The following is a 24,300-nucleotide window of genomic DNA, read 5'->3' as shown; positions in this document are numbered from 1 at the left end:
ACACAGCCTTCAAAAGCATCATGTCCCAAGGAGTCACTTGTGTGGATCATGTACAAGACTAGCCTGATAGTCATTTCCTATCTTTGGCAAGAAATCCTCTAGGAACAGGAACTTACGGGTGGAAAAAGACCTGCCAATAAGTGGTTCAGCGTGGAAAATAGGGACTCTGCTGATCTATACTCATGTCGAAACAGGAGATTGTAAAAGCAGCACAAATAGTGACCCTTGGTGACCAAGTTTGCTGGCTACAGGAGGACGTGAGCAGCGAGATCAGAATATCTAGCAGATTTTCAAGCAGAGGAAGTCTTGTTGCTTCCCCTGCAGATCAAATTACTCAATCTGGCCTGATCCTGCTGCCATTGAGGTAAGTGGCAAAATCCCCCTCACCCACCAACACACACTATTTTGCTGAGCACCCACAACACCATTGAAATCAGTGAGTGCTAAGGACATACTACATCATGTAGGATTGAGTGCTATAAGAGGCAGCTGTTTGTGGAGATCCCACAAGCTAGTGAGTGCCTTCTGGGAGGTGCTGAGCACCCTCAATGCCTCCTTTAGGAACTGACAGCAGACAGTATCTTTGAGGGGATGCTCCCTACCTTGCAGGACTGGGACCTAGAAGCAGAACTGCACATTGTGGGCCATAAAGCAATTGGGGTTTTCATTCTGCTCACCAGTGAGAGCAGAGACTATCCACAAAGAGATTCCTCTGCTCAGATAAATACTTCCATGGAGCAGTAATTCAAGTGCACGCTTTCATAAACCAGTTTAAGCTTTACACAGAGCTTTAGAAAGTATATGTTCAACACGATACGCTCAGTTCTTCAGTCTTTACTCAAGCTTAAATCCTGCCGAAGGCAGTTTCAGCATCAATTATGCAAAAATTGACCAAAAGAGGCACATTTTAGCAATGCTTTTCCACGTGCTGTTATATTTCTATCCCTTTCCTTTCCTTCCATCACCTTTTAAAACATTTGATAAATAGAAATGATAATTGAAAAAAATTGTAAGCAGGTCCCAAACCTGGACAGTTTCTTGCTATGAGCAATCAATAGCTCCCCAACTATTTGGTATGCATTCCCCATTTAGCAGACACTGGCACTGCGGTAAAGTTGAGTCATTTTTACCTTTTCTTCTTGCACTTTACTTGTCTTCTCCATTCTGTGGGTCTTGCAGAGGATTGTCTAGGTGCAGTCTTTTCCCCAGCTTTGAGACTCTTCCAGACACAGGACAAGTACTTATATCTCAGGTGGAGGAGGAGGAGGGGCAATTGAAAGGAGACACAGAGGGGAGGGATAGGGGGAATGACTTGCAGTCAGGAACATGGGATTAAGCAACATGAATGTTAATGACAAACCCAAAATGTAGCAGCACTTCAACACCATTTAGAGTGGAACAACAGTAAAGAGAGACGGAGAAGGAGATCAGAAAAGATGTTGAATCAACAATTAAGAGACCGAGAAAGAGCAGAAAATATGTTGAAATTTAAAATAATGGGAAATCAAGACATTTTAATTTTCCATAAGTCCAGCTTCATGAAGGGTAAAAAACATTAAACAGAGTCTGCAATGATGAGAAATTGTGTAGTATTGTGCAGCAGCAATAGTATAGGATGTCCAAACTGCTTTGGTATATATATATGTTCATAGTACCTGCTGTTTGGTTCTAGCAAAATTAATAGAGCCATAATCACCTTTTTTGGCTTCAGTATAGTATTTGTGTATTGAATTATAATACTGCCTTGTGCCTGGCCCAGAATTTCAATAGGGAGATTGGAAAGAGACTTTTTCCAGCAGCTATAATAAAAAGGTCACTAGATGAACGGAGAGGTCACAGTAATTAATTCTTTATTTGCAAAAAAAAAAAAAAAAATCATTTTAAAAGATATTTGTGTGTACACTGCTGCTTAGGTAATACAAATATAGGCCCCCCTAAAAGAGATCTATCGGCTTATCTGTACACATTCACACAAATACGTATCTACGCAAATGAATAATAATTTACCATAACATACTAATTTTTAAAACACATTATAAATAATACACAAAATTATCCTTAATGGTTTCACAATCATTCTTCGTTTAAACAAAAATCTTATAGTCAGCCTTTCAGTATCTGTTCAACAATTTGTGGTTTTCTTGTTCATGAATAATCTTTGGCTCAGGTGACTAATCAATAATGATGAGCTTTGTACTAGGTCATTAGTTTGGTCTTAATTGCTAGTTCATGATCTCCTATCCCTGCTGGACTAAATGAGCTAAACTGCTCTTTTAGTCTTGATGACTGGTGAAATCTTGATCAACAAATAAACCTGTACAGTAACTCTGGCATCTGAGTTACTACAGAGACTGAGTAACACTTCTAAACATATTGGTCAGAACTGAGGAATTTCACATGGCTGCAGCCTACGTTGTACCTGTCCTTTGGACAGAGGACCTAAGATTCCAATGAAGTCAATCAGGCACTGTTCACATGGACATAAAATGTACTTTGTAAAGAAGAAAAAAAAATCTTTGCAGTGGGTGCAAGTAAAACTTTAACTTAAGGAGAAAAGTTCAGTCCGTTAATCTATTCCAATTGATTTTTGAGCTGTCAGAGGTTCAGCAACAAGAACTGAATGTATTGAAGTGTGTTTATTTTTGAAGGGGGGCAGGAGTTTCATCCAAACCTTTTGAATTCTCCCCCTTATTTTCAGCTTTTATTTGTTATCTTTGACAATATCCTTCCTACTTTCCATTAGAATGTGTTTGGGAAGTGGATTTTACAAACATCATTTTTTTTATATTGTTCAGCCATCAGGCAAAGTAAAATACCTACAGATAGGCTGATTCACGCGAGAACAAAATTAACAATTTTGGCAGTTTGGGTTCGATTCAACTTTGACAAGAGATGGGCCCAGACCAATACATTGAATCTAAATCAGCGATGGACAATTTGCATGTGGCCCATCAGGTTTCCATGTGTGGCCCACAAGACATTTTGTGTACTGTTGCCCACAAATATGGTTGCCAGACTCTGCTGGTTTCTGTCCACTTAGTTTTTTTCCTACTGTTATTACTAAATTGACTCACACATAAAGCAAAGGCCCATGAAGTGAGGCGTGTGCTGATTGCACACAACGTTGACAGTGAGAGCTATGCGCTTTATCCATATCCAGTGAAAGTGCTGCTATGGTTCAACTGGCACACACCACAAATTCTAGGTATGCAAACACCAGAGTTGTTGACTCGAGTCCCATGACTTGAACTCGAGTCCGCCTTAAGTCGCCTGGGTGTGACGACTTGAGACTCAGCTCAGGTTCATTGTTTGTGACTTGAGACTCAACTTTTAAATTAAGACTTGAGACTCGACTTGGAACTTGACTCGAAAGTGACTTTAGGGACTCAAGACTCAACTTGAGACTTGAACTGTAGTGACTTGAGACTCGACTTGGACTTGACAATGACGACTTGAAGACAACACCGGCAAACACAATTAGCAAAACTACCCTCTTATGGGAGACCGTCCTCGTTGTGACAATCTCATGGTTCACTGAGATGAAGGAGGCCTGTCCTGCATCCCACTGAGGTTGCCTATCTGTGACAAGGCGTGGGGCTCCGCAGACACGGAGACCCCGACTCCCCGCACTCCGCCTGCTCTCGTGGGCGCCGGGGGTTCCCTCCCCGCTGCCAAGGTGGCCACACAGGGTGACGCGGAAGCGCCTGATCAACGAGTCTCCGGGGGCCGGAGAGAGGGAGAGAGAGCCGGCCCCAAGAGGAGGCCAATCGGGACGAGACTCAAGGTGACGTCATCTCCCCGCAACAGGAGGAGGAGACAGGACCGGTGGGGGATTCAAAAGGGCCGGCCAGCCGGCCCTGGGGGAGAGCGAGTTTCTTGTGCAAGTACGGCCATTCTCGCGCAAGAATCTGCAGAGCATTCACACTCTCTGCCTGCTCTTGCACAAGGAAATTTACAGTACGGCGTGGTAAGAGAGGGCTTCTTGCGCAAGAGCTACGCTCTTTTTTAACAGGTGTAAGCCCTCTTGCGCAAGAGCTCTTGCGAAAGAGGGCAGTGTGGATGCTCGGCAGGGATTTCTTGCACAAGAAAACCCTATGGCTAAAATGGCCATCATAACTTTCTTGCGCAAGAGAGCGTCCACACAGCCATGGATGCTCTTGCGCAAAAGCACATCTCCCACATGGCAGTGTGGACGTTTTCTTACACAAGAGTTCTTGCACAAGAACATAGTCATAGAGTTTTGCACCGATTTAACTGAAGTCAGGTTCAAAGCACACTTTAATTAGCTGGATTCAAGTTTGTGTAAATAAGGGGATGAACAGGCTAAAATCTATTACGTAGTGAGGAACTAGAACTCCTATACACCCCAGTTAAGGAATCTAATCATGTTCAGCAAAGCATCTCATCACATGTATATGTGCCATTGTCTTCTATAGAATCCATGCATGTGTTTAAAGTTAAGTATGTTTGTTTGTGCTTAGATGTTGTGCAGAATGGAGAGCGACTTAGGTACATACATAAATACATTGCTCAATCGAGGCCTTAGCATCACCTTAGCCACCTTAGAGATTGCCTTGAACTTGGCCTTTCTATGGGAAAGATTCTCCAAGTGACAAGATTTCATTTAAAAAAAAAAAAGCTCACTGCACCATGTGCCTTGTATGAACAGCAGGAGATAAACTGCAGGTGCCTACCAGCATAAAGTAAGTGCTGTTGCACCCTTAGGAAAACAGAACAGATTGCCAAGGAGCAAGTCTGGGCTTTCACGTTCTTCAAATAAGTGCCAATCACTTTTAAATAAAGAAATCTATTGTCTGCATGTGAATGTGTGAGAGCTCCAAAACTTCTGACTCCATCCCTGGTGTTGAATGACTTAAACCATGCTTAGACTGCAGCTTACCTCCTAGTTACTCTCTTTTTGTATGAACATCATCTGAGTGTGTGCCAGTCTTTTGTGGAAGAGACTACAAGATTTCCCCAGTTATATTGTGTTCCTTCGTACATGCATGGGGACAATCAAGGAGATTCCATTTGGCTTGGAATTTGAACAATGGTTGAGTTAGTTCACCTTCCCCTGATAAAACAGATGGGTGTTTACTGACCAGATTAATCATTTAGCCATGAATGGCTGAATTTACTGACAGATATCTGGAGTCAGGCCCTTTTCCCTGTCCCATAAGCGCACCATAGACTCAAGGGAAAGCTCATAGAAGTCAATGGAAAGACTCCTATTGACATCAGTGGAGTTTATCAGAACCCACACACAGAATTCCCACTGCAGAGCCATGTGTGGAGCGAGTGCAGGATCAGAATCTTAGCTAAGTGACTCTCAAACTGTATCCATAGATAATGCATCGGAAATTAACCTAATGGACCATCAGTAAGCTTTGTGTTGTTTCAACAGATGTAGAGGAAGCACATTTATCATACAGTAAATCAAGCCATGTTTTAATGCAGAGGCTTGGTGTTCACCCCACCTTTGCTGCAGACATACTCATATTTAAACAATAGAGATACACACAACTGCCAGTGCCATTAAGATGGGGGAGCTGCAGTAGGCTGACAGAGGAACTGCACAAAATGTATGCACAGCACATTCTGCTCTTCCTTATGGAGTTAACGGCGCATGCGTTGCACTCAGGTACTCAGAGGAGAATCTGGCCCATAATGAAAAGCAGGTCAGCAACAACATTTTTAAATTTAGGACAAGATTTTTTTGTCTCACCCTGAGTTCTGTCCTTGCTCCAAGAGGGACGCCACCAGTCCCTGCCAAAAGCAGATTACTGTACCTCCCTGTAGATCTCAGCTGTACTGGCCTTAGTGGACTGCATGTTGGAGGGGGAGGAGCCAGTGGTCCACTCTTTTGCTTGCCTCTGTTTGCTCACTCCATACTGACCTGACCTGCTCAGGAAATAGCTGCCTTGTAGCCCACTTCCTCCTCCTCAGGGCAGCAACGCAGGGAAGTAAGGGGGAGCCCTTAATTCCTAAGAATGAGCTCCTTAATTCCTATGCGGCCACATATGGCCAGTCACAATCTTGTCTTCAGGAAATAGGAGGAAATTCTCCTCTGTTACACCATGATAAATCCAGCGAAACTTCCCTGAGCTCATTGGATTCAATGGTGTCACGGAGCCCAGCATTTGGTCACAACTACCTGGCTAAAGAATGCAACACTTGCATCACTCATTTCTCCCTCATGTTCTGACTCTCTCTGTCATATCTGAATCCTCAGACAGCTTCTGAGGACATTCTGTTACATTACTTCAGCTCCTGCAGTTCTAAAAAAGGGAGCAAACCATACACTTTGAACAAAAAGCCTCACAAAAGAAAGGCACTTCACAGGGTATTCCAGCTCCTCAGTTTGACCCTTCTAGACCAGGAGAATACATTACTGACACAGGTGATGCAAAGAGACAGCTCACAGTATATCACAACAGGGTCCAGGAAAGCAGACCTATTCAGGAAAGCATTTACACACGTATAAATCCCATACAAATCAATGGGTTTTAAGCACAAGCTAATGTACTTCCCTGAATTGGAGCCTAGATTTATCACTCTCAGTCTCCTCTTTGCTGGTTGAGAGAAACTGGTTTAAAACTTGCCAGTAGATTGATGTTATTTGGAAGGTTAAAAGTCTAATGTTAGAATATAATTCTCCCTTCCCATGAGAGACATATAGTGGATGATTCCTCGTACATTTTTGAATGATGGCTGTTAACGTGGAAGGACAAGGAACAGCATATTATGGAAACTTTGCTCAGCCTTCACCAGAACAAGTTCTGACAAGAGTCACTAGGACACCAAGACTCACCAACCTAATCTGCCATTTATCATCTATGAAACCTTTATATCCCCATTACCAAACCTTAGAAGTGTTTATTGTCACACCATTCCCATGAAGTATGGAAATGTTCCCATTTTACAAGTGGAGAATTGAGGCATAGAGAGGTTAGATGTTACGATCATGGCATACACAAAGTATGTTTACCATGGCATGTGACATACAGACAGGGCAGTCCTTAGGGGGATGCTGGGCCTGGGGCAACCCCCTGAGGCACGAGGCCCGGGAAAACTCCCCCACTGCAGGCCCTGTCCCGCCTCTATTCCACACCTACCCCACCTCTGCCCTAGGGTTCTGTCACTGGTAGCAGCAGGGGTCATCCCCTTACCTTGCACTTACCATGGTGACAGGATCTGGAGTGGCCCAGCATCCTGCTCTGCTCCTCCCCACTGCCCTCTTCCAGCCAGCTGTGCTTGGCTTCTCTATGTCAGTAGGAAGCAGAGCACCCTGGCCCCAGGTCACAACCACCTTCCAGGCCCTGCACTCCCGTCTATACCCTTCCCCCGGGTCAGAATCCTCTCCTATATCCATACCCGCTGTGATAACTAGAGGTTCCAGGGACGCGACCTGAGGTCACTCAATTAGGGTGCACTGCAGGGGTGGCCAATCCCCAAAACTGGTGGTTATCCCAATATTTACATTCACCAAACCAACACAAAACCATGTCTGTATTCCTTTATTGGTCAATCGGAAGTCCAAACCACACAGTTCCCTTAAAGTACCCAGTCTGAGGCTTCCACCCAGATATGTCCCTCAAATAAAGTTTTACCAATCCTAGAGGTTCGGATACATTACCTTTCAGGTCAATGAATATTTCAGACCTATCCCAAATACACACTTACAGTGAATTCTTATTAACTGGACTATGATTTATTAAAGAAAAAAGAGTATTGGTTAAAAATTCAACATATATATAGATGTGAGTTCAATTCTTGAGGTTCAGTTACAAAACAAAGATGGTGATCTAGAAGTTGCAAAAAGTTCTTTTAGAATTTAGTCCATGGTTCAAAATCCATATCCAGGGTGATTACAGCCAATGACTGGGACCCCATTCCTGGTGGCTTAGGTTTCCCCAATATGAAACTGCAAGTAGATCAGAGCCCTTAAGTCAATGTCCATTAAAGGGGCACCAGGATATCCTGAGATCTCATTTCTTATGGCTTGCAGCTTTCCCCAGGAGCATCCGAGCAAACAGGAGATAAAAAAAGATCCTGTTCAAAGGGACTTTATACATTTGCAACAGCCTCTTAGCCTGGGAGAGAACAATAGGTGTTTGAGGCAACCTTCTGTCTCTCAAACATCATGGCAATTAGCACAAGGTAATTTGTCCACTAAACAATTCACGTACAGTTTACTACAACCTTCAAAGAGACATATAAACAATAATACTACTTCAATCAAGTTTCATCAGAAATTTTAACATTCCCTTCTGATCTTGAATCAAAGCTATAGTAACAGAGGAGTAGTTTGTTCACATTACAAGACTTGAGCAAATACCTACCATTCTACTGCTCTAACAATACAAGCTTGCATTTCAAAGTTCTATTCTATCCTAATATAATAGCCCAGCTATCACTTACACATCTTCCTAACAAGGCTTGACCCTGGGTCAGTCAGCCATGAGCTGGTTAACCCTTTCTGGTCATGTATCACATTTTAATCAGATACCTAATATTTCAATTAGATAATGTCATGCCCTCTCCTGGACCTTACACCCCCTCATGCACCATAACTCCCTGCCCCAGGTCACAACCCCCTCCTGCCCCATGTCACAATCCAAATCCACTAGATCCCCTCTGTGACGGGGTGCCGAGACCCCGCACCCGACACCCGGGACTCTGCGCCCTTGCAGAAGGGCAGCAGAGCGGATACCGGCAGTGCGCCGGTTGTTCCCGCACCGCAGCTCAGCTGAGCGGCGCCGCGGCTAGGCGGAGCGGCACTGCGGCTCAGCTGATTAGCGCCGCGGCTCAGCTGGAGGAACGCCGTGGTGCAGCTGAGTCAGCCCCAGCCCCGCTGGTCAGACGAGGCACAATGACGTGCTGCAGCAGACGTCGGGAGGGCGGGGCGCATAAACCCCTCCCGGGTCGGCGGGAACTTTAAAAGCCCGCCAGCCACCGGAGAAGGGGGGGGATACAGAGAGGACCAGGGTTCCCCAAGGAGTGGAGAGACCTGGATGCACTCGGGACAATCTCCCGGGGGGGAGGAGTCGACCCTGTGAGTAAAAGGCATCCCGAAGACAAAGTGGGGGAGGAAGGAAGCACCCCAGGGCAGGGCTGTGAAGTAGCCTGTGGGCTGGTGCGTTTAGGGGCACGACCCCGCCAGCCGGACCGAGACTGGAGCGCAGTCTCTGTCCTTAGGGCCCTGGGCTGGGGCCCATGAGTGAGGGCGGGCCCGGGCCCCCCTTCGTTCCCCCAACCAAGGAAAAAAGGGAAATGTAGTCGGGTTCGACACACAGAGATAAAATTAATTGGATTGGAGATGGCTGACCGCACCCCGGACCAGACCGAGGGAGGAGGCATGGTCACACCCTCCTACACCTCTACCCTGGTCACAACTCCCTCCCTGACTCTACACCCTTTCTCCAGGTCAGAATCGTCTCCTGCATCCATACTCCCTCCCAAACCCCACATCCCTTCCTGCACTCCAGTCCACTACTCAGTGCTCCCTTCTGCATTAACATAGAAGATGTGGCCCCTGACCACTTACCACATTCTTGGGGTGGCCCTGCATCATCAATTATTGCCCACCCCTGGTCTAATCTCTTATGGGCTGTAATATTTTGGTCTAATGTCAGTTGCTGGGTTTAGTTTGCTTATGCTGGTTGGTGGCCTGTTATATGATTAGATGGCCCTAGGGGCTAGGCTGTCCCTTCTGACAATTAAGCCAAAGGAAAGGAAAACACTTCATCTACTACCATTCTTGATTTTACCAACATGCCCTTTGGGCTGCACAGGGTATTGGCCACATTCCAGGTCCTATGCCACCATAGCCAGTTTGCAGCTTTCTTTTTGGACAATGTAGTTGTTTGTAGCCTGAGCTGACAGTCACATCTGGCACAGGGCACCTGGCCTTTGTGTTGCAGTCACTAAAATAAGCAGGACTCATCGCCAATCTCAACAAAATTAAGTTCAGGAAGCAGAAAATCTGGTACAACAGGATTCAACCGTGCAAGATAAAACAATGCCACGTTGAGGAGGTCCCTAGTTCCCACCTTTAAGAAACAGATCTGGGCTTTTCTGGGATTGACTGGCTGCTATTGAAGGTTCACACCCATTTCACAACCCTTGTGGCACCAGAGAGACCTCCCAAAGGCCAGTGCACCCTGACCAGTCCAACTGAATGTGAGGAGGCCTCTAAAGGGTATCCTCTGTCAACAGCCTGTACTTTGATATCCAGACTTCTCACTCCCATTTACACTACAAACTCACGTTTCCACAGTTGAACTGGGAGCACTGCTGTTGAAAAACTTTCAGGGTATGAAACTTTCCCGGTAATATACCTATGTGGGGAGCGTCAGCCACCAGAAACTAGATATTCCACCTCAGTCCAATGCACTGTGGGGCTGTTATGTTTTAGGGCTTCATTTGATCTAACAATGCCACGTGCACACAGGGCTGGCCCAAGCCATTTTGGTGCCCCGCCCCCAGGCACAAGGTGCATCCGTGGGCCCGTCCCTGGGGCGCGGGCCCGCCCCCCCTAGAGTGCACGGGCCCGCCCCCAGGGTGCACGGCGCATGTGCTGCCCAGCCCAACCCGGACATTGCTGCTGGTGTGCAGCCCGAGGCGGGCCATGCCTGGCTGTGCAGGGCACCGCGGCCGTGGGGGGAAGGGCGTTGCTGGCCAGTGCCGCGGGGATGGGGGGGAGGAGCCAGCCGCATGCCCCTTACAGCTGCCATCAGGCGCCCCCCATTGGTTGGCACCCCGGGCAGCTGCCCGGCTCGCCCACCCCTTTGTCCGGCCCTGCATGCACACCTGAAATAGTTGCAGGCAATGCAGGACGCTAATCCTCACATCACTCTGTGGTTTTTGGCACTCCAGTCATATGCCTTTTGTGAACTGGTTTCTCAGCACCACAACAAAGTCTGTTTTTCCCAGGACAGTAGTGTTAGTGCAGAAGTGGTGACAGCTGACCATGGGCATGTTCTGTAGTAAGATGTATGTGATGCCTATCAGGTTTGCTCTGCCCCCTAACACCTCCTGTACAAGGAAAATACACTCTTGCCAAGCAACAAACAAGTTTTGCTTCTTTACTTAAAGGCGCCAACAGTTAAATCCTGAGGCTGTTATGTATTAGCTGCTGGGACACTGAGGCTGAGCTTACAGCACAGATCACCTGCTCTATGCAGCTGGCCAGAATTTACCAGATAAGGGAACACCTGCAGTACTGCTCTGACTCCCACAGGGGGCATTACAGAGCAGCCCCATCTGCCACAAAGACCCTAAGTTTTTGCAGGGGTGGGCAGTAATTTTTGCAGGAGGGGGATCACTTAATGAATTTTGGTAGGTGATCATGGGCTGGCTCCACCCCTGGAAGGGGTGGGGCTTGGAGGTAGAAAGAGCGGGGCTGGAGACTAGCCTTCCCCCCCAGAGTTGTCTGGGGCTGGAGGCTTTGAAGTAAAAATAGAGCAAGGGACTATGGCCCCACTGCTACTGCAGGCACCCAGGTTGCTGTGGCAATTCAAAAGGGCTCACAGCTCTGGCCCCTTCCAGCATTGCACGGTGACTGGGAGCCAGCAGTCATTTAAATAGATCAGGGTGTCCAACCTGTTACAGACAAAGAGCCAAAATAGTGGTGGATACAGCACAAAGAGCCGAGGGAAAGAAGTTGTTGAGGAAAAGAAAAAAGCTGCCCCTTTAAGAGCTGCGTGTGGCCCAAGCAGGCTTGGCTGCAGCATCAGATCTTGCTGTGCCAAATGGCGCCCTGCACAGACAAAGGAAAAAAGGTCAGAGCAGGGGACCATGAGAAGAGCCGCGTGTGCGGGAGCTGCAATTTTTCCTTTGAAGAGTTGCATGCAGAAATTCAGTGGTATGGGTAGCAGGATATAAATAGAAATCAGCCAGATGCCGTCCACGGGCAGGATCAAAGTATTAGGTGGGCCACATCTGGCCCCCGGGCCACATCTTGCCTGGCCCTGAGTTATCAGGACCTCAGGTTTACACCTGGGTGTGCACTAGCGCATGAACACAGCCAAGTAGCACCTCTCATCACCTTGCTGGATCACTCACTGGCTCTTAGGATTTTCCTGGAAGACTTCTATTTGAGTACAGTATTGCTCGTTTAACACGTGCCCACTTAACACGTTTTCACAATAGCATGATTTTTTTTTTAGGGAACATTTTTCAAATAACACGACCGTCCCCGAAATAACACGAAAATAATCAAGTAGTAGACTACTTTGTGCGGCAGTATAAGTTGGTGAAAACAGTGGTAATACGCATAAGCGGATGAATTCACATGGTCACAGCGCTCCTCCGCTCACTCACGTGTTTATCTTTGTGTTTTAACAAACCGCGGCAACTTGTGTTGCTAGATATCTAATAAAGCAGCGAGGAGTCCTGTGGCACCTTATAGACTAACTGAAGTGTTGGAGCATAAGCTTTCGTGGGCAAAGACCCACTTCATGCATCTGACGAAGTGGGTCTTTGCCCACGAAAGCTTATGCTCCAACACTTCAGTTAGTCTATAAGGTGCCACAGGACTCCTCGCCGCTTTTGCAGATTCAGACTAACACGGCTACCCCTCTGATACTAGATATCTAATGTTGACGTTGATGACCCAGCACCAACAAAAAATTGACTTTGCCATCACCACCTGAAATGCAACCCCCACCTTTTCCATTATTTTTAATGAGAAAATTGACCCTGCATAGCACGTTTTCGCTTAGCACGTACATTTTCAGAAATGCATCTTTAGTGTTAAATGAGGAATTACTGTACTACATTAGGCTATTGATACTGAGATGCCAGACTCCAAGATCACAGGTTTTGATAACACATCTTTGACAACAAATAATAAACGAGATAAGAGAGCAATCCAGTTTTCACCATATCTGTAGATTGTTTTTAAAGACAGGTTCTAATCAGGATTTTCTGGTGTGACATCACAAATAACACCTTTAAGTTTAGCCAAGTAATTAAAGTCAAGGCCACTCTGCAAACCCACTGACAATACTTTGTGATAGAGGCAGCTTGAAATCAGTTTTATTGTCCCATGAGCCAGAGGGATCAACATAGACACTGGTACAGTTTCTCAGATCTGCCACTGGCTAAGCAACACTCACACTTTTTTCAAGAGTGATTGCATTTGCAAGGTGCAGGACTCCAGAAGGGCAACATAGAATTTGCATAAAATGCAACAATCTGCAAACATTCCCACATTCAGTGGAACAAGGCTCTAGTAGTCTATACAGAGACATGTCCCCGTATGCTACCATCCCTCTTGTTTGCTGCATCTTTTCACTCACATCAACACCAAGCATTGACAGTGGGAAAGGCTCCTCAGTGCAAATCTCCCTGGGCAACATTTGGCCTTTATTTTGGTAATTTGGCAGCTCCTATATGAACTTAGTGCAACCCCCACAAAAAAGCACCTAAAGGCTTCAGAAATTATCTAGTGGATGCCAGCTTGGTCATTTAGGGTATGTCTACACTGCCACCCTAGTTCAAACTAGGGTGGCTAATGTAGGCATTTGAAGTTGCAAATGAAGCCCGGGATTTAAATATCCTGGGCTTCATTTGCATCTTGCCGGGCGCTGCCATTTTTAAATCCCCATTAGTGCGGACACCATGCCCGTGGCTACACGCGGCACAGAGTAGGTAGTTCGAATTAGGCTCTCTAATTCGAACTACCGGTACTCCTCGTGGAACTCCTCGGGCATGGAGTCCGCACTAACGGGGATTTAAAAATGGCGGCACTTCATTTGCAACTTCGAATGCCTACATTAGCCACCCTAAGTTCGAACTAGGGTGGCAGTGTAGACATACCCTTAGATCTCCAGCAGACCAGCAGACCAGGGAGACGCGGAGCAAAGCTGCGGAGCACGCGGGCAGCGGGACAGCCCAGACGCGCCGCGGCTGTCCTGCTGCCGGCGTCCTCCGAGGCTTTGCTCCCCGTCTCCCTGGTCTGCTGGAGACAGCATACCAGGGAGACGGGGAGCAAAGACAGCCGCAGCGTGTCTGGGCTTTCCCGCTGCCCGTGTGCTCCGCGGCTTTGCTCAGCGTCTCCCTGGTCTGCTGGGGGAGGGGCTCCCCCCCCCCAGCAGACCAGGGAGACGCGGAGCAGCTTTTCTCTCCCCGGAGGACACAGGCGGTGGGACCGCGGCGCATCTCAGCATCCCGCCGCTCCCGTCCTCCGGGGAGAGAAAAACCCCATTTGTAACTGCAGATCCAACATAAGTCGGATCCGCGTAACTCGGGGACTGCCTGTACTGTTATTTCGAAATAAGCATTTTTCCCCCAAGGAAAGCAGTAGTACAGATTTTGAAATAACAAGCCCGTTATTTTGAATTAAAGGGCTTGGTAGTGTGGACGCTCCACATATTTCAAAGTAAGGGGGGTTATTTCAAAATAACTCCCTAGTGTAGACCAGGGCTAAGAGAATAACTAATGCCACTAATGCTCCCTGGACTGCCATGAACCCACTATTTCCTTCTAAGTAAGTTCTTTCTTCAGATATTGCTTCTGAAATGGCACCTTTCCTTGGTGCACATCCATATGCAGGGCTCGACAAATAATGCAATCCACTTGCCCATGGCAAGTAGATTGCAACCCGGAAGAGCCGGGTTCAGGCGATTTGCGCATGCACAGATCACCGGACAGCGCGGCTAGCAAGTGGGGCTTGCTGCGGTTCGGCAAGCCCTGTCCATATGGGTGCGTCTACACTGCGCCATAACTGGAAATAAGATACACAAATTGCACATCTTATTTTGATGCTATTTCAAAATAGCTTATTTTGTCATTTTGCGCTGTGTACACAGTGCCAAATTTCGAAATAAAGCTCTATTCCAAAACGTCCCTTACTCCTTGTAGAATGAGGTTTACAGGGACATTGGAATAGTGAACCTGAAATGATGGGTTTGCTGTGAAGACATGGAATAGCTATTTTGGGATACTCTGGTGTCCCTAAATAGCGTTGCAGTGTAGACATATCCTATGAGAATATCATATTGGGGTTCTGTGTACAATCAGAGATGGAGAGAGAATCAAGGCAATGAAACAATCTGGCTTGATTACTTCCTCTATGTACACACATTCCTTTCTCCAAAAGCACTTCCTGAAAGAAAAGAATTTAAAGTTCCTAGACATCTCAATGTGCAAGATCAGATTACAATATTCCTTCTTGGAAAACCCTTCATCTTAATCTGAGATTCATAAGGTGATGGTGTATCATCTGTTGCCTGTCGTGCACCAATATTATTTCCTATTAGTAATCCTATATCTCTGAGCACAATAATCAGATGTGGCAGTTCAGGACTGTAGCCAACTGCAGGGAACATGGAAAGAGTCTAGGATGTAGTGGGAATCTGGATGAGGAATCAGGTGATCAGTTCGTCTGCTGAACACTAGGGCTGTGTCTACACTGGCACGATCTTACGCAAAAGCGGCCACTCTTGTGCATCAACTTGCTGCCTGTCTACACTGGCCATGTGTTCTTGCGCAAGTAAACTGACGTTCTAATGTATGAAATTAGGGCTTCTTGCACCAGAACTCTGACGCTCCCGCTCAGGAATAAGCCCTTTTGCACAACTGTTCTTGCGCAAGAGGCTGTTAGAAAAAAAACCTGCTCCCCCAGTAAAAAAGTTTGGCCAGGCCGCTCTTGCTATAGTGGGCTGCAGTACTCCTTGGGGCTATGTCTACACTGGCATGATTTTCCACAAATGCTTTTAACGGAAAAGTTTTCCGTTAAAAGCATTTTCGGGAAAGCACGTCTAGATTGGCAGGACGCTTTTCCGCAAAAGCACTTTTTGCGGAAAAGCGTCCGTGGCCAATCTAGACGTGCTTTTCCGCAAAAAAGCCCCGATCGCCATTTTCGCGATCGGGGCTTTTTTGCGAAAAAGAAATCTCTGCTGTCTACACTGGCCCTTTTGCGCAAAAGTCTTTCGGAAAAAGACTTTTGCCCGAAAGGGAGCAGCATAGCTTTTCCGCAAAAGCACTGACAATCTTACATGAGATCATCAGTGCTTTTGCGGAAATTCAAGTGGCCAGTGTAGATAGCTGGCAAGTTTTTCCGCAAAAGCAGATGATTTTGCGGAAAAACTTTCCAGTCTAGACACAGCCTGGGAGAAATCGGCTGCACCCTTACTGCATACCATTGCCTTTAGAAAAAGAGAAGGTGTGAAAAGGGGAAAATAGCCTCAGACTCTCCCACCCGTCACCTTGGCATGAGAACTGCGGGGCTTACCTGGTCTCATGAAACCTGCACAGTTTCTGCCCAACCCTTGGGACACAGACCCCCTACTTGGTGACCATTGGGCCATATATGGTAATATGCAAGTGCGGGAAAGCGATGTGCAGATTTGGGGATAAATACCCATCGCACAGTTCACTCTAGTTGCCAGCCTGATCAACCGACCAGCCACCTCCCCCGACTCTCGGGCATAACCTAGGCCTTCGCAACTGAACCGATATCTTTGAAATGTTCCGTGTGCTGTGTAAGTTGGTATGTATGATTTGATTTTCTTTGTTGTAAAAGCTTAGTGTTGTAGTTGTTTTGGGTAGTACATAGAGTTTGTAGTTATCACTCTTATTTTATTAGTGTAGCTGGATATTGTTAGAATAGAGACTATTCCCCTTGCCATTCCCATCCTTATATCTCTGACACGTTTAACTAGAAATTGTAGAATAAATATAATAAATACTGTAAATTCATTATTAACACGGTCTATTAAAAATCTTAGAATAAATACTATAAATTCATCACTGTCATAAATAAATATCCTTTATTTGCTAAAACTGTCCACCTGGTTCTGTCCTTCCCCCCTTGGGTATACATAATCGGACCTGTGATTCTCGCGGCAGAGGCCAGTGTAGACAGGCAATATGAATTTCTTGCACAAGAAAGCCCTATGGTTAAAATGGCCATCAGAGCTTTCTTGCGCAAGTGAGTGTCTACACTGGCATGGATGCTCTTGAGCAAAAGCACATCTCTTGCACAAAAGCACATGCCAATGTAGACACTCTCTTCTGGAAGAGTTTTTGCAGAAGAACTCTTCTGCAAAAGAGTTTTTGCGTGAGAACGCGCCTGTGTTAAGATTCATCTGGGGCAGCTCTGTGCTTATTTGCTTTAATAAAGAGGTTTATTTAATAAGAATGGAGTCCTTGCCTGTTATTATCCAGGACACGTGTAGGGCTTCCAATGGCCCCCACAGCATCGCCCGTTGTCAACTCTAGGGAATTGGCTCCGCTGACGGCGATACTATTCGATTCAGGCCACTGTCCTCCGACAGTGCCCACACAGCCTGGGCTTTACCCCTTCTGGGGACTGCGTCCTTTCTCAGTTATTCCGAGAGGGGGTGCAAGGTAGGGGGGAAAGAAGGGGGCCCTGGCCCACCCTCACTTCCGGGCCCCAGCCCAGGGCCCTAAAGGACACGGACCGACTTCGGTCCGGGTCCGGTTGACAGGGGTGTCCTCCCGAAACCTGTGCAAGTGAGGGGCCTTTTTATGGCCCTCCCCTGGGCTACTTCCTCTCCATGGTGTCCCCCATTCCCTGCTGTTGGCTTACTCGGCCCTCCGTGGGTCAGCCGCTCATCACTCAGGACGACCTTCCGGACCCCATTGCTCCACTGTGGTCTGCAAAGTCCTGCTTTCTGCAGCAAAGGGGGGCTTACCCTTGCCCGTCCTCCTTGGGGCAAAGGCTCCAATTCCCCCGCCGTTTGCCTTCCTCCACACTCTTCCCCCCGTCCCTCAGCCTGGGGCAGCGTTTAAAACTCCCGCTGCACCCGGCGCCGGAGGGTGACATCTTCCCGATGTCACCAGCTGGCTCCGCCCCTCCTGCAGCGTCTGCACCGCCGCCGCCGCCCCTGAGGCGGTCAGCTGGTCTGCGGCACGAGTATACCCGGCACAATGCCGGTGCACGCTCCCCCGCCACCCAAATAGGGCTTTTGCCACGGGGGTTTTAGTGCGGGGCCCCGTCACAACATGGTACAACAAACATTGTCTTCACCCCTGATTGCAGTTCAAGGGTTGCCTTCCATTTTCTGCCTATAGCTCTTCAACAGCTCCCTGTGACATTCCCCGTCTTTCCCTTATCTTTAACAATCGCTTTCTCCTACCACTCTCTCCAATTGATCATTTCTCTCTGCCTTCAAGCACACATTTATATCCACTATCTTGAAATCCTTGTCCAACCTCTCTTACTACTTGTCCTCCCTCTCTACTAGCCTATGACTCCAGGACTTCTAACAGGTCAAGGATTGGTAGTATCAGTTTAGTATTTCTCCATGGACTTTGAGGAAAAAATGAGCAATGCCTAACTCACAAGCACTGTCCATTACTATTTTGGATCATTGAGCTGTGAGGTATCATTCCCAGAATGCATGAAAGATTAACCAATTAATGACACATGTCTACTCCTTCTCTGCATGACTGAGCTGTGCCTTTCACCAGTATCCTCTAGTCAGGAATGCTACACTACTGGCAGGGCTGATTCTTATTTACAGTAGAAGCCCTTGTAAGACTCACTGGTGGTATAAAGAAGGGTGTAAACACCTAGAGCACTTTAAAGGGGACTTGGAATATATGAAAATCAGGCTCTTTAGTAAGAGAAAAAGGAAGATGTTTTGATTGTATTGGCTCATGATTCTTTAGTTTCAATCTTCTAAATCTGATTCAAAAGTAAAGACTGACAGCAAATTTTATCCATCATACATAAAAACATTGTATCCATTGTAAATTGTGTCTACTGTGAAATGCAAAATTATTAGTCTATGTTTGAAGAAATACAACATAGGCACATAGATTAGTACAAACAAGTAGTGGTGTGGATATTTTTGCCTTTTAACTATTTTTAATATTCAGATAATTGCAAGGCAATGGAGCCTTTGAGTACAAGCAATTTAACTGTAATAGTTCTGGAATTGTAAATGCAATTGAATACAATTCAGTAACTAGAAAAATAAAAGAGTAAGACTCCTATTTGGCCTTTATTGTCAAAAAGATACTGGTGTGGGAACTGTTGCTTGTTGAAAATAACAGAGCTTTTTAACATTCAGATTTAGTACTAGTCACTCACAATACCACCAGGCTACTCCTAGATGCCTCTCTAGTGCCTCCATGAGCTACCAAGCACAACAAGAATAGAAAATCATGACTAAGGGGCTGCTGTTCAGTCTGTGGGGTCAAATCCATTGTTATAAAAAACAATAGCTATAATTTTACTCAGCACAGACAGCAAAAAAATGATATTAGCCTAAACCAACTGCTGGTCTTGTTTACACCTGTAGAAATGCAAAATAGTTGCATTGACTTCAATGCATTTCTATGGTTTGAATTCACAGCTGTGTAACTGAGAGAAGAACTGAGCTTAAGTGCTTTCTCCCTCCCTCCACTGACAAATGGGAATCTATTGCAAATTGTAATCATCTCACCTTTGCACAACACATATGGGGATTCAGCGGAAAGGCTTTGTTGTCAGAAATTGTGTGCTGTCATTTCAAATGATCGTAGTTAGTGTGTTCTCTTGTGTTATACTTCCTCTAGTTTCAGTTGTAATTAGGCACTGTGATGGACACCTGCAACATGAGCAAGCCAGTGGGAGCTGCCTGGGTTGAGCTTGTGGGCACGAGGCATATCAAGGTCCCCCCTCCCCCCCCCAACCCAGGGCACGTGGTGCAGGAATGCACATGCCCCAGCAATTATCCACTTTGAGTGGTACACAGGGTGTGGCAGGAGGACCCCACTGGCTGCTAGCTGGGAACTGCCTACTACGATAAGCACCTCCCAACCAGAGCCTACACCTGACACCCTGACATCCTGACCCCATCCTCCTCCCAACTCCCTGCCCCAGGTCACAACCCAAACCCCTGCACCCCTCCGGCATCCCCTCCTGTCCCAGACCACAACTCCCTCCCAGACCCTGCACCCCTTCCTTCACTTCTCCTCCAGGTTAAAATCCTCTCCTGCACCCATACCCCCCTCCTGGATGTTGCCCCTCCCTTGCAATCCAAGTCCCTGCCCCGGGTTAAGACCCCCTCCTTCACCCAAATTCCCTCCCAGTCCCCTACCCCAAACCCCCTTCTTCACCCAACCTCTAGCCCAAACCCCACATCTCCTCCATTAACATAGAAGAGTTCGATCCTTGACCACTTACCAAATTCTGGAGTGGGCCCCCATCTAACATTTATTGCCCACTCCTGCTTTATGCCTTATTTCCAGTTAGAAATTGCCTAGCTTCAACTTCCAGCCAGTGGATCATACTGTACTTTTCTTTGCTAGATTGAAGAAAGGTATTTTCCCCTCACATAACTACTCATAAACTGTGATCAAGTCACCCCTTCAGCTTACCTTAGATTGAACTGTCGGATTCTGTCAATGCCGGGCATGATTTCTAATCCTCTAATCATTTTCATGGCTCTTCTTTGAACTCGCTCCAATCTATGTCCTCCTGGGGCTGTGGGCACCAGAACTGGACACAAGATTCCATCAGCAGTCACACCTCTGCCAAGTGCAGAGATAAAAGTCTTCCCACACCAGCTTGAGATGTTCCTTTTTGTGCCTCATCACATTAACTCTTTTGGTCACAGCATCAATCTGGAAGTTCATGCTCAGCTCATTATCCACCATGATCCCAAATCTTTTCCAGAGTTCCTGTTTCCCAGGATACAGTCCCCCATTCTGTAAGCATGGCCTCCATTCTTTGTTCCTAGTTTTCAAAGTTTTCATTTAGTACTTTTAAAACATGTGGTTTGCTTGAGCCCAGTTTACCAAGGATTCTGGCTTGCATAGAATCAGTGACCTGTCCCCTTCATTATTTACCGTGCTCCCAATTTTTGTGTCATCTGCAAACTTTATCAGGGATGCTTTTGTATTTTCTTCCCAGTCACTGATAAAATTATTAAATAGCTAGGGCGAAGAACTGATCCCTATGGAACCCCACTAGAAAAATCCTTACTTGATGGTGTTTCTTCATTTTCAGTTACATTTGGAGACCTATCAGTTAACCAGTTTTTAATCCGTTTAATGTGTGGCATGTTAATTTTATATCTTTCTAGGTTTTTTTAAAAATCAAAATATTATGCAGTACAAAGTCAAAATGCTTTACAGAAGTCTATTACATCAAATCTAGTACCTTTACCAACCAAACTTGTAGCCTCACAAAAAAACCACTATTACTTTGATGGGATCTATTTTCCATAAACCCAAATTGATTTGCATTAATTACATTATCCTCCTTTAATTATTTATTAATTGATTCGCTTTCTGGGGAACAATGGCAAGTTTGACAAGCTTTAATATTTCAAGTCATTCCATATAATCCTTTTTTAAAAATGCCACATTAGCTTTCTTCAGTGTTCTGGAACTACCCTAGGGCACCAAGATATATTAAAAAAAATCAACATTAATGGTTCAGGAAGTCCTCCTGCCAGCTCTTTTAAAACTCTTGGATGAAAGTTATCTGGACCTGCTGATTTCAAAATATCTAACTTTAGTAGTTCCTGTTTAGGATCCTCCAGGGGTATGAATGGAATGGAATGGTATCACTCTATGATGAGATTGCATCATCTGTTTTTCCCCAACTACAGAACAGAAATATTTATTGAGCATTTCTACCTTTTCTGCATGATTATTGGTAAGTCTACATTTTTCATCTAGTAATGGGCAAATACCATTGTCAGGATTCTTTATGTTCCTAATATGTTTTAAAGTCTTTCTTCTTATCCTTAACTCTGGCCATATGTTTTCTTGTGTACTTTAACTTCCCTTACCAATTTTCTACAGTTTCTAACTTCTGATTTATATTCATTGCTATCCTCTTCACTATTCTTCCACGTGTTACATATATATATATATATATATATATATATATATATATATATATATATATATATATAAACCAGCTGCTTTCACAACCTCTAAACTAGGTTTTTGGTTTTTATTTTTTTAAACCAGCATGGCCTTCTTCCTCAGTTGTGGGACTGAGACCTTTTGAATGTCTAGTAAAGTGGTTTTAAACAATTCCTAAGTATCGTTCCCATTTTCCTGATTACATTTTTTCAGTTAATTTGGCTCATAATTATAAGAAAATAAGAACATAAGAACGGCCATATTGGGTCAGACCAAAGGTCCATCTAGCCCAGAATCCTGTCTTCCTACAGTGGCCAATGCCAGATGCCCCAGAGGGAGTGAACAGAAACAGGTAATCATCAAGTGATCCCCTTCCTGTCATCCAATTCCAGCCCCTGATGCACAGAGGCTAGGGACCATTCCTACCCATGTTGGCTAATAAGTATTGATGGAATTGAATTATTTTCAGCTTTTTGGCCCCATTTAAGCCCCACGTATATATATTACTGATCTGGTTTTACTCTGTTTGCACATTATAAATATGATCAAGTCCTGATCGTTTGTACTTAAGCTACCGTTAATTTTTAGTTCTGTGATTAGTTTCCTTTTGTCTTTTAGAACAAGATTTAATTAAGAATTTCCTCATGTTGATTGCAACACTTCTTGTGATTTCTAGTAGGCATTGCATAGGGGTAAGGTAAGCTCTGCTCTGCAACTCTGATCTGTACATTGATCAAAGATGTCTGTTTGCTATGGCTCCCACCCCTGCCCAGTTAGGCAAGTTAAGATAATAGATGCTAGACTAAATTTGGAGGGAACTGGGATAGATACACTAATTTTCTGCAAGAATCTTTGAAAGACTTACTGAATTAAGTTTAAATAACTTTGGAATCCATTGTATTAAAACCACAAAGTGTATGTATTATTGTGGAATTGCATGTAACTTCTCTAAAGGTGGACCTGACTAGTATAAACCCTGGGAAGTGTTATGCACATCAAAGAACTATTTGAAACAACATGCCAGACAAGAAGGAACTCCTGAGACAAACCAATTAAGCAAATGTTCTGGGAAATCCCTAGGGGGAATGTGCAAATGTACCATTTCCATTTATGCAAAAATCCAGCCTTTTGAAGCTATGCCATGAAGCGGGAACCTTTGTCTGCTGATCAGCTATTATACAAGGACAGGATCAACATCCAAGATGTATAAAGGAAAGAATGAGCTAGTCATGATTTTTCTGAGCTAAAGGGATGATGAACTTGTAATCACGGTGTGACGGCGCGTCGTGGTTTTCCCACCTCCTGCACCCCTGTAGTGGCACGAACAGACTCCACCAGCCAGTAGAATAGAGGGAGTTTATTGCTTCTCCAGGATACAGCACAGCACAGATGTAATCTAGTTACAGGAACTGGGGCTAGGGGGCCTCAGTGCCCCCCCTTGAGATGGGGGGTGGCTGGGCCTTACAATCCCAGCCCCTTCCCTAGCTCCTTCTCCCCTGCTTCCCAGACCGAAACTAATTCACTCTTCCAGCCCTGCCCCCAGTCAGGGCTCCACTCCCCATCTTCCCATTGTTCTGCTCCCTGATAGATAGCTGTTCAGACCGGTTTGGAGCCCCCTTTGCATTATGATTCATCCCCTGCCCTGCTGGGCTGAGCTACAGACAGCAGCCAGTGGAGGCCACTCACAACCCACTGCCCAGCATAGCAACCAGCAAGGTACCCCCCACTACGTCACACACAGATAAAACCATGTGTGGGATGAAGGACTGACTTCCACCAGAGCCCTGGTTGGATATGGGGGGAGAGGGGTAATATCGGATACACTTATTAGCATGCATGCAAGTTTTTTTATTGTTCTTACTATGTTTTTGTTGTTATGTTTTCTGCTTAGAGTAAATGTGCTTGCTTAGCAAGGGCTGTATGGTTAGTTGGAGGAAACAAAGGCAGGCACAGGCCTGCGCAGGAAGTCTGCCTTACTGGGGAACTCCTACTGTAGGGAGGAAACTGTGCAATCCAGAGAAGCCCCTGTGAGGAAGGAGAGAGAGAGAGAGGGAGACAGCTTTCCTCCCAGGAGAGTGACAGTTGAACAGTCGAATCCAGAGAGCTGTTCTTACTGGGACATGGAGGGCAGTTGCTTTGAACTGTAATAGAAATAAATGCTGAGACTGAACATGCTATGCTCTGAAGGTGAAAAGGGGAATCTGCCAGGCCCTGTCAGTAATCCCCGAGGCTGCCTCCCCTGGGGAATGGGATGTAATGGGGGGAGAGGGCATGGTGGTGGTGGGAAGGGGCACAGGTTGGAGATGGGGACAGACACGTCCCAATGGCCACTGGGACTCCTGGAGCGGATTGTGAAAATGCTTTGGTCATAGATGACCCGCAGGCTGTGAGTTTGAGACCGCTGAGCTAGACTTTGATGCAGGAGGAGACAAGAAAACCATGATGGGATTCAAGGAGGGT

At 45.9% G+C, this 24,300-nt stretch overlaps 1 protein-coding gene and 1 long non-coding RNA gene across 2 annotated transcripts in view; one reads left to right on the top strand and one right to left on the bottom strand.

The window, feature by feature from the left end:
• Window positions 1–1,287, bottom strand: part of SLC2A2 (solute carrier family 2 member 2) — a 39,049-nt gene extending 37,762 nt beyond the window's left edge. The window contains exon 1 of the mRNA XM_075937939.2: window positions 1,131–1,287. Within this exon, the coding sequence (XP_075794054.2) occupies window positions 1,131–1,163 (33 nt within the window). The 5' untranslated portion in view covers window positions 1,164–1,287. The remainder of the gene's footprint in view (window positions 1–1,130) is intronic.
• Window positions 199–23,052, top strand: LOC112545427 (uncharacterized). The gene is made up of 3 exons (XR_012906292.2): window positions 199–364; window positions 21,500–21,625; window positions 22,459–23,052. It is a non-coding gene; the product is annotated as an uncharacterized LOC112545427 (long non-coding RNA).
• Window positions 23,053–24,300: the final 1,248 nt, after the last annotated feature.

The sequence above is a fragment of the Pelodiscus sinensis genome, chromosome 10 (assembly GCF_052426305.1).
Source record: "Pelodiscus sinensis isolate ZL-2025 chromosome 10, ASM5242630v1, whole genome shotgun sequence".
NCBI lineage: Eukaryota > Metazoa > Chordata > Testudines > Trionychidae > Pelodiscus > Pelodiscus sinensis.
Note: the sequence above shows the minus strand (reverse complement) of the source record. Positions and strands in the feature narration are given on the sequence as shown.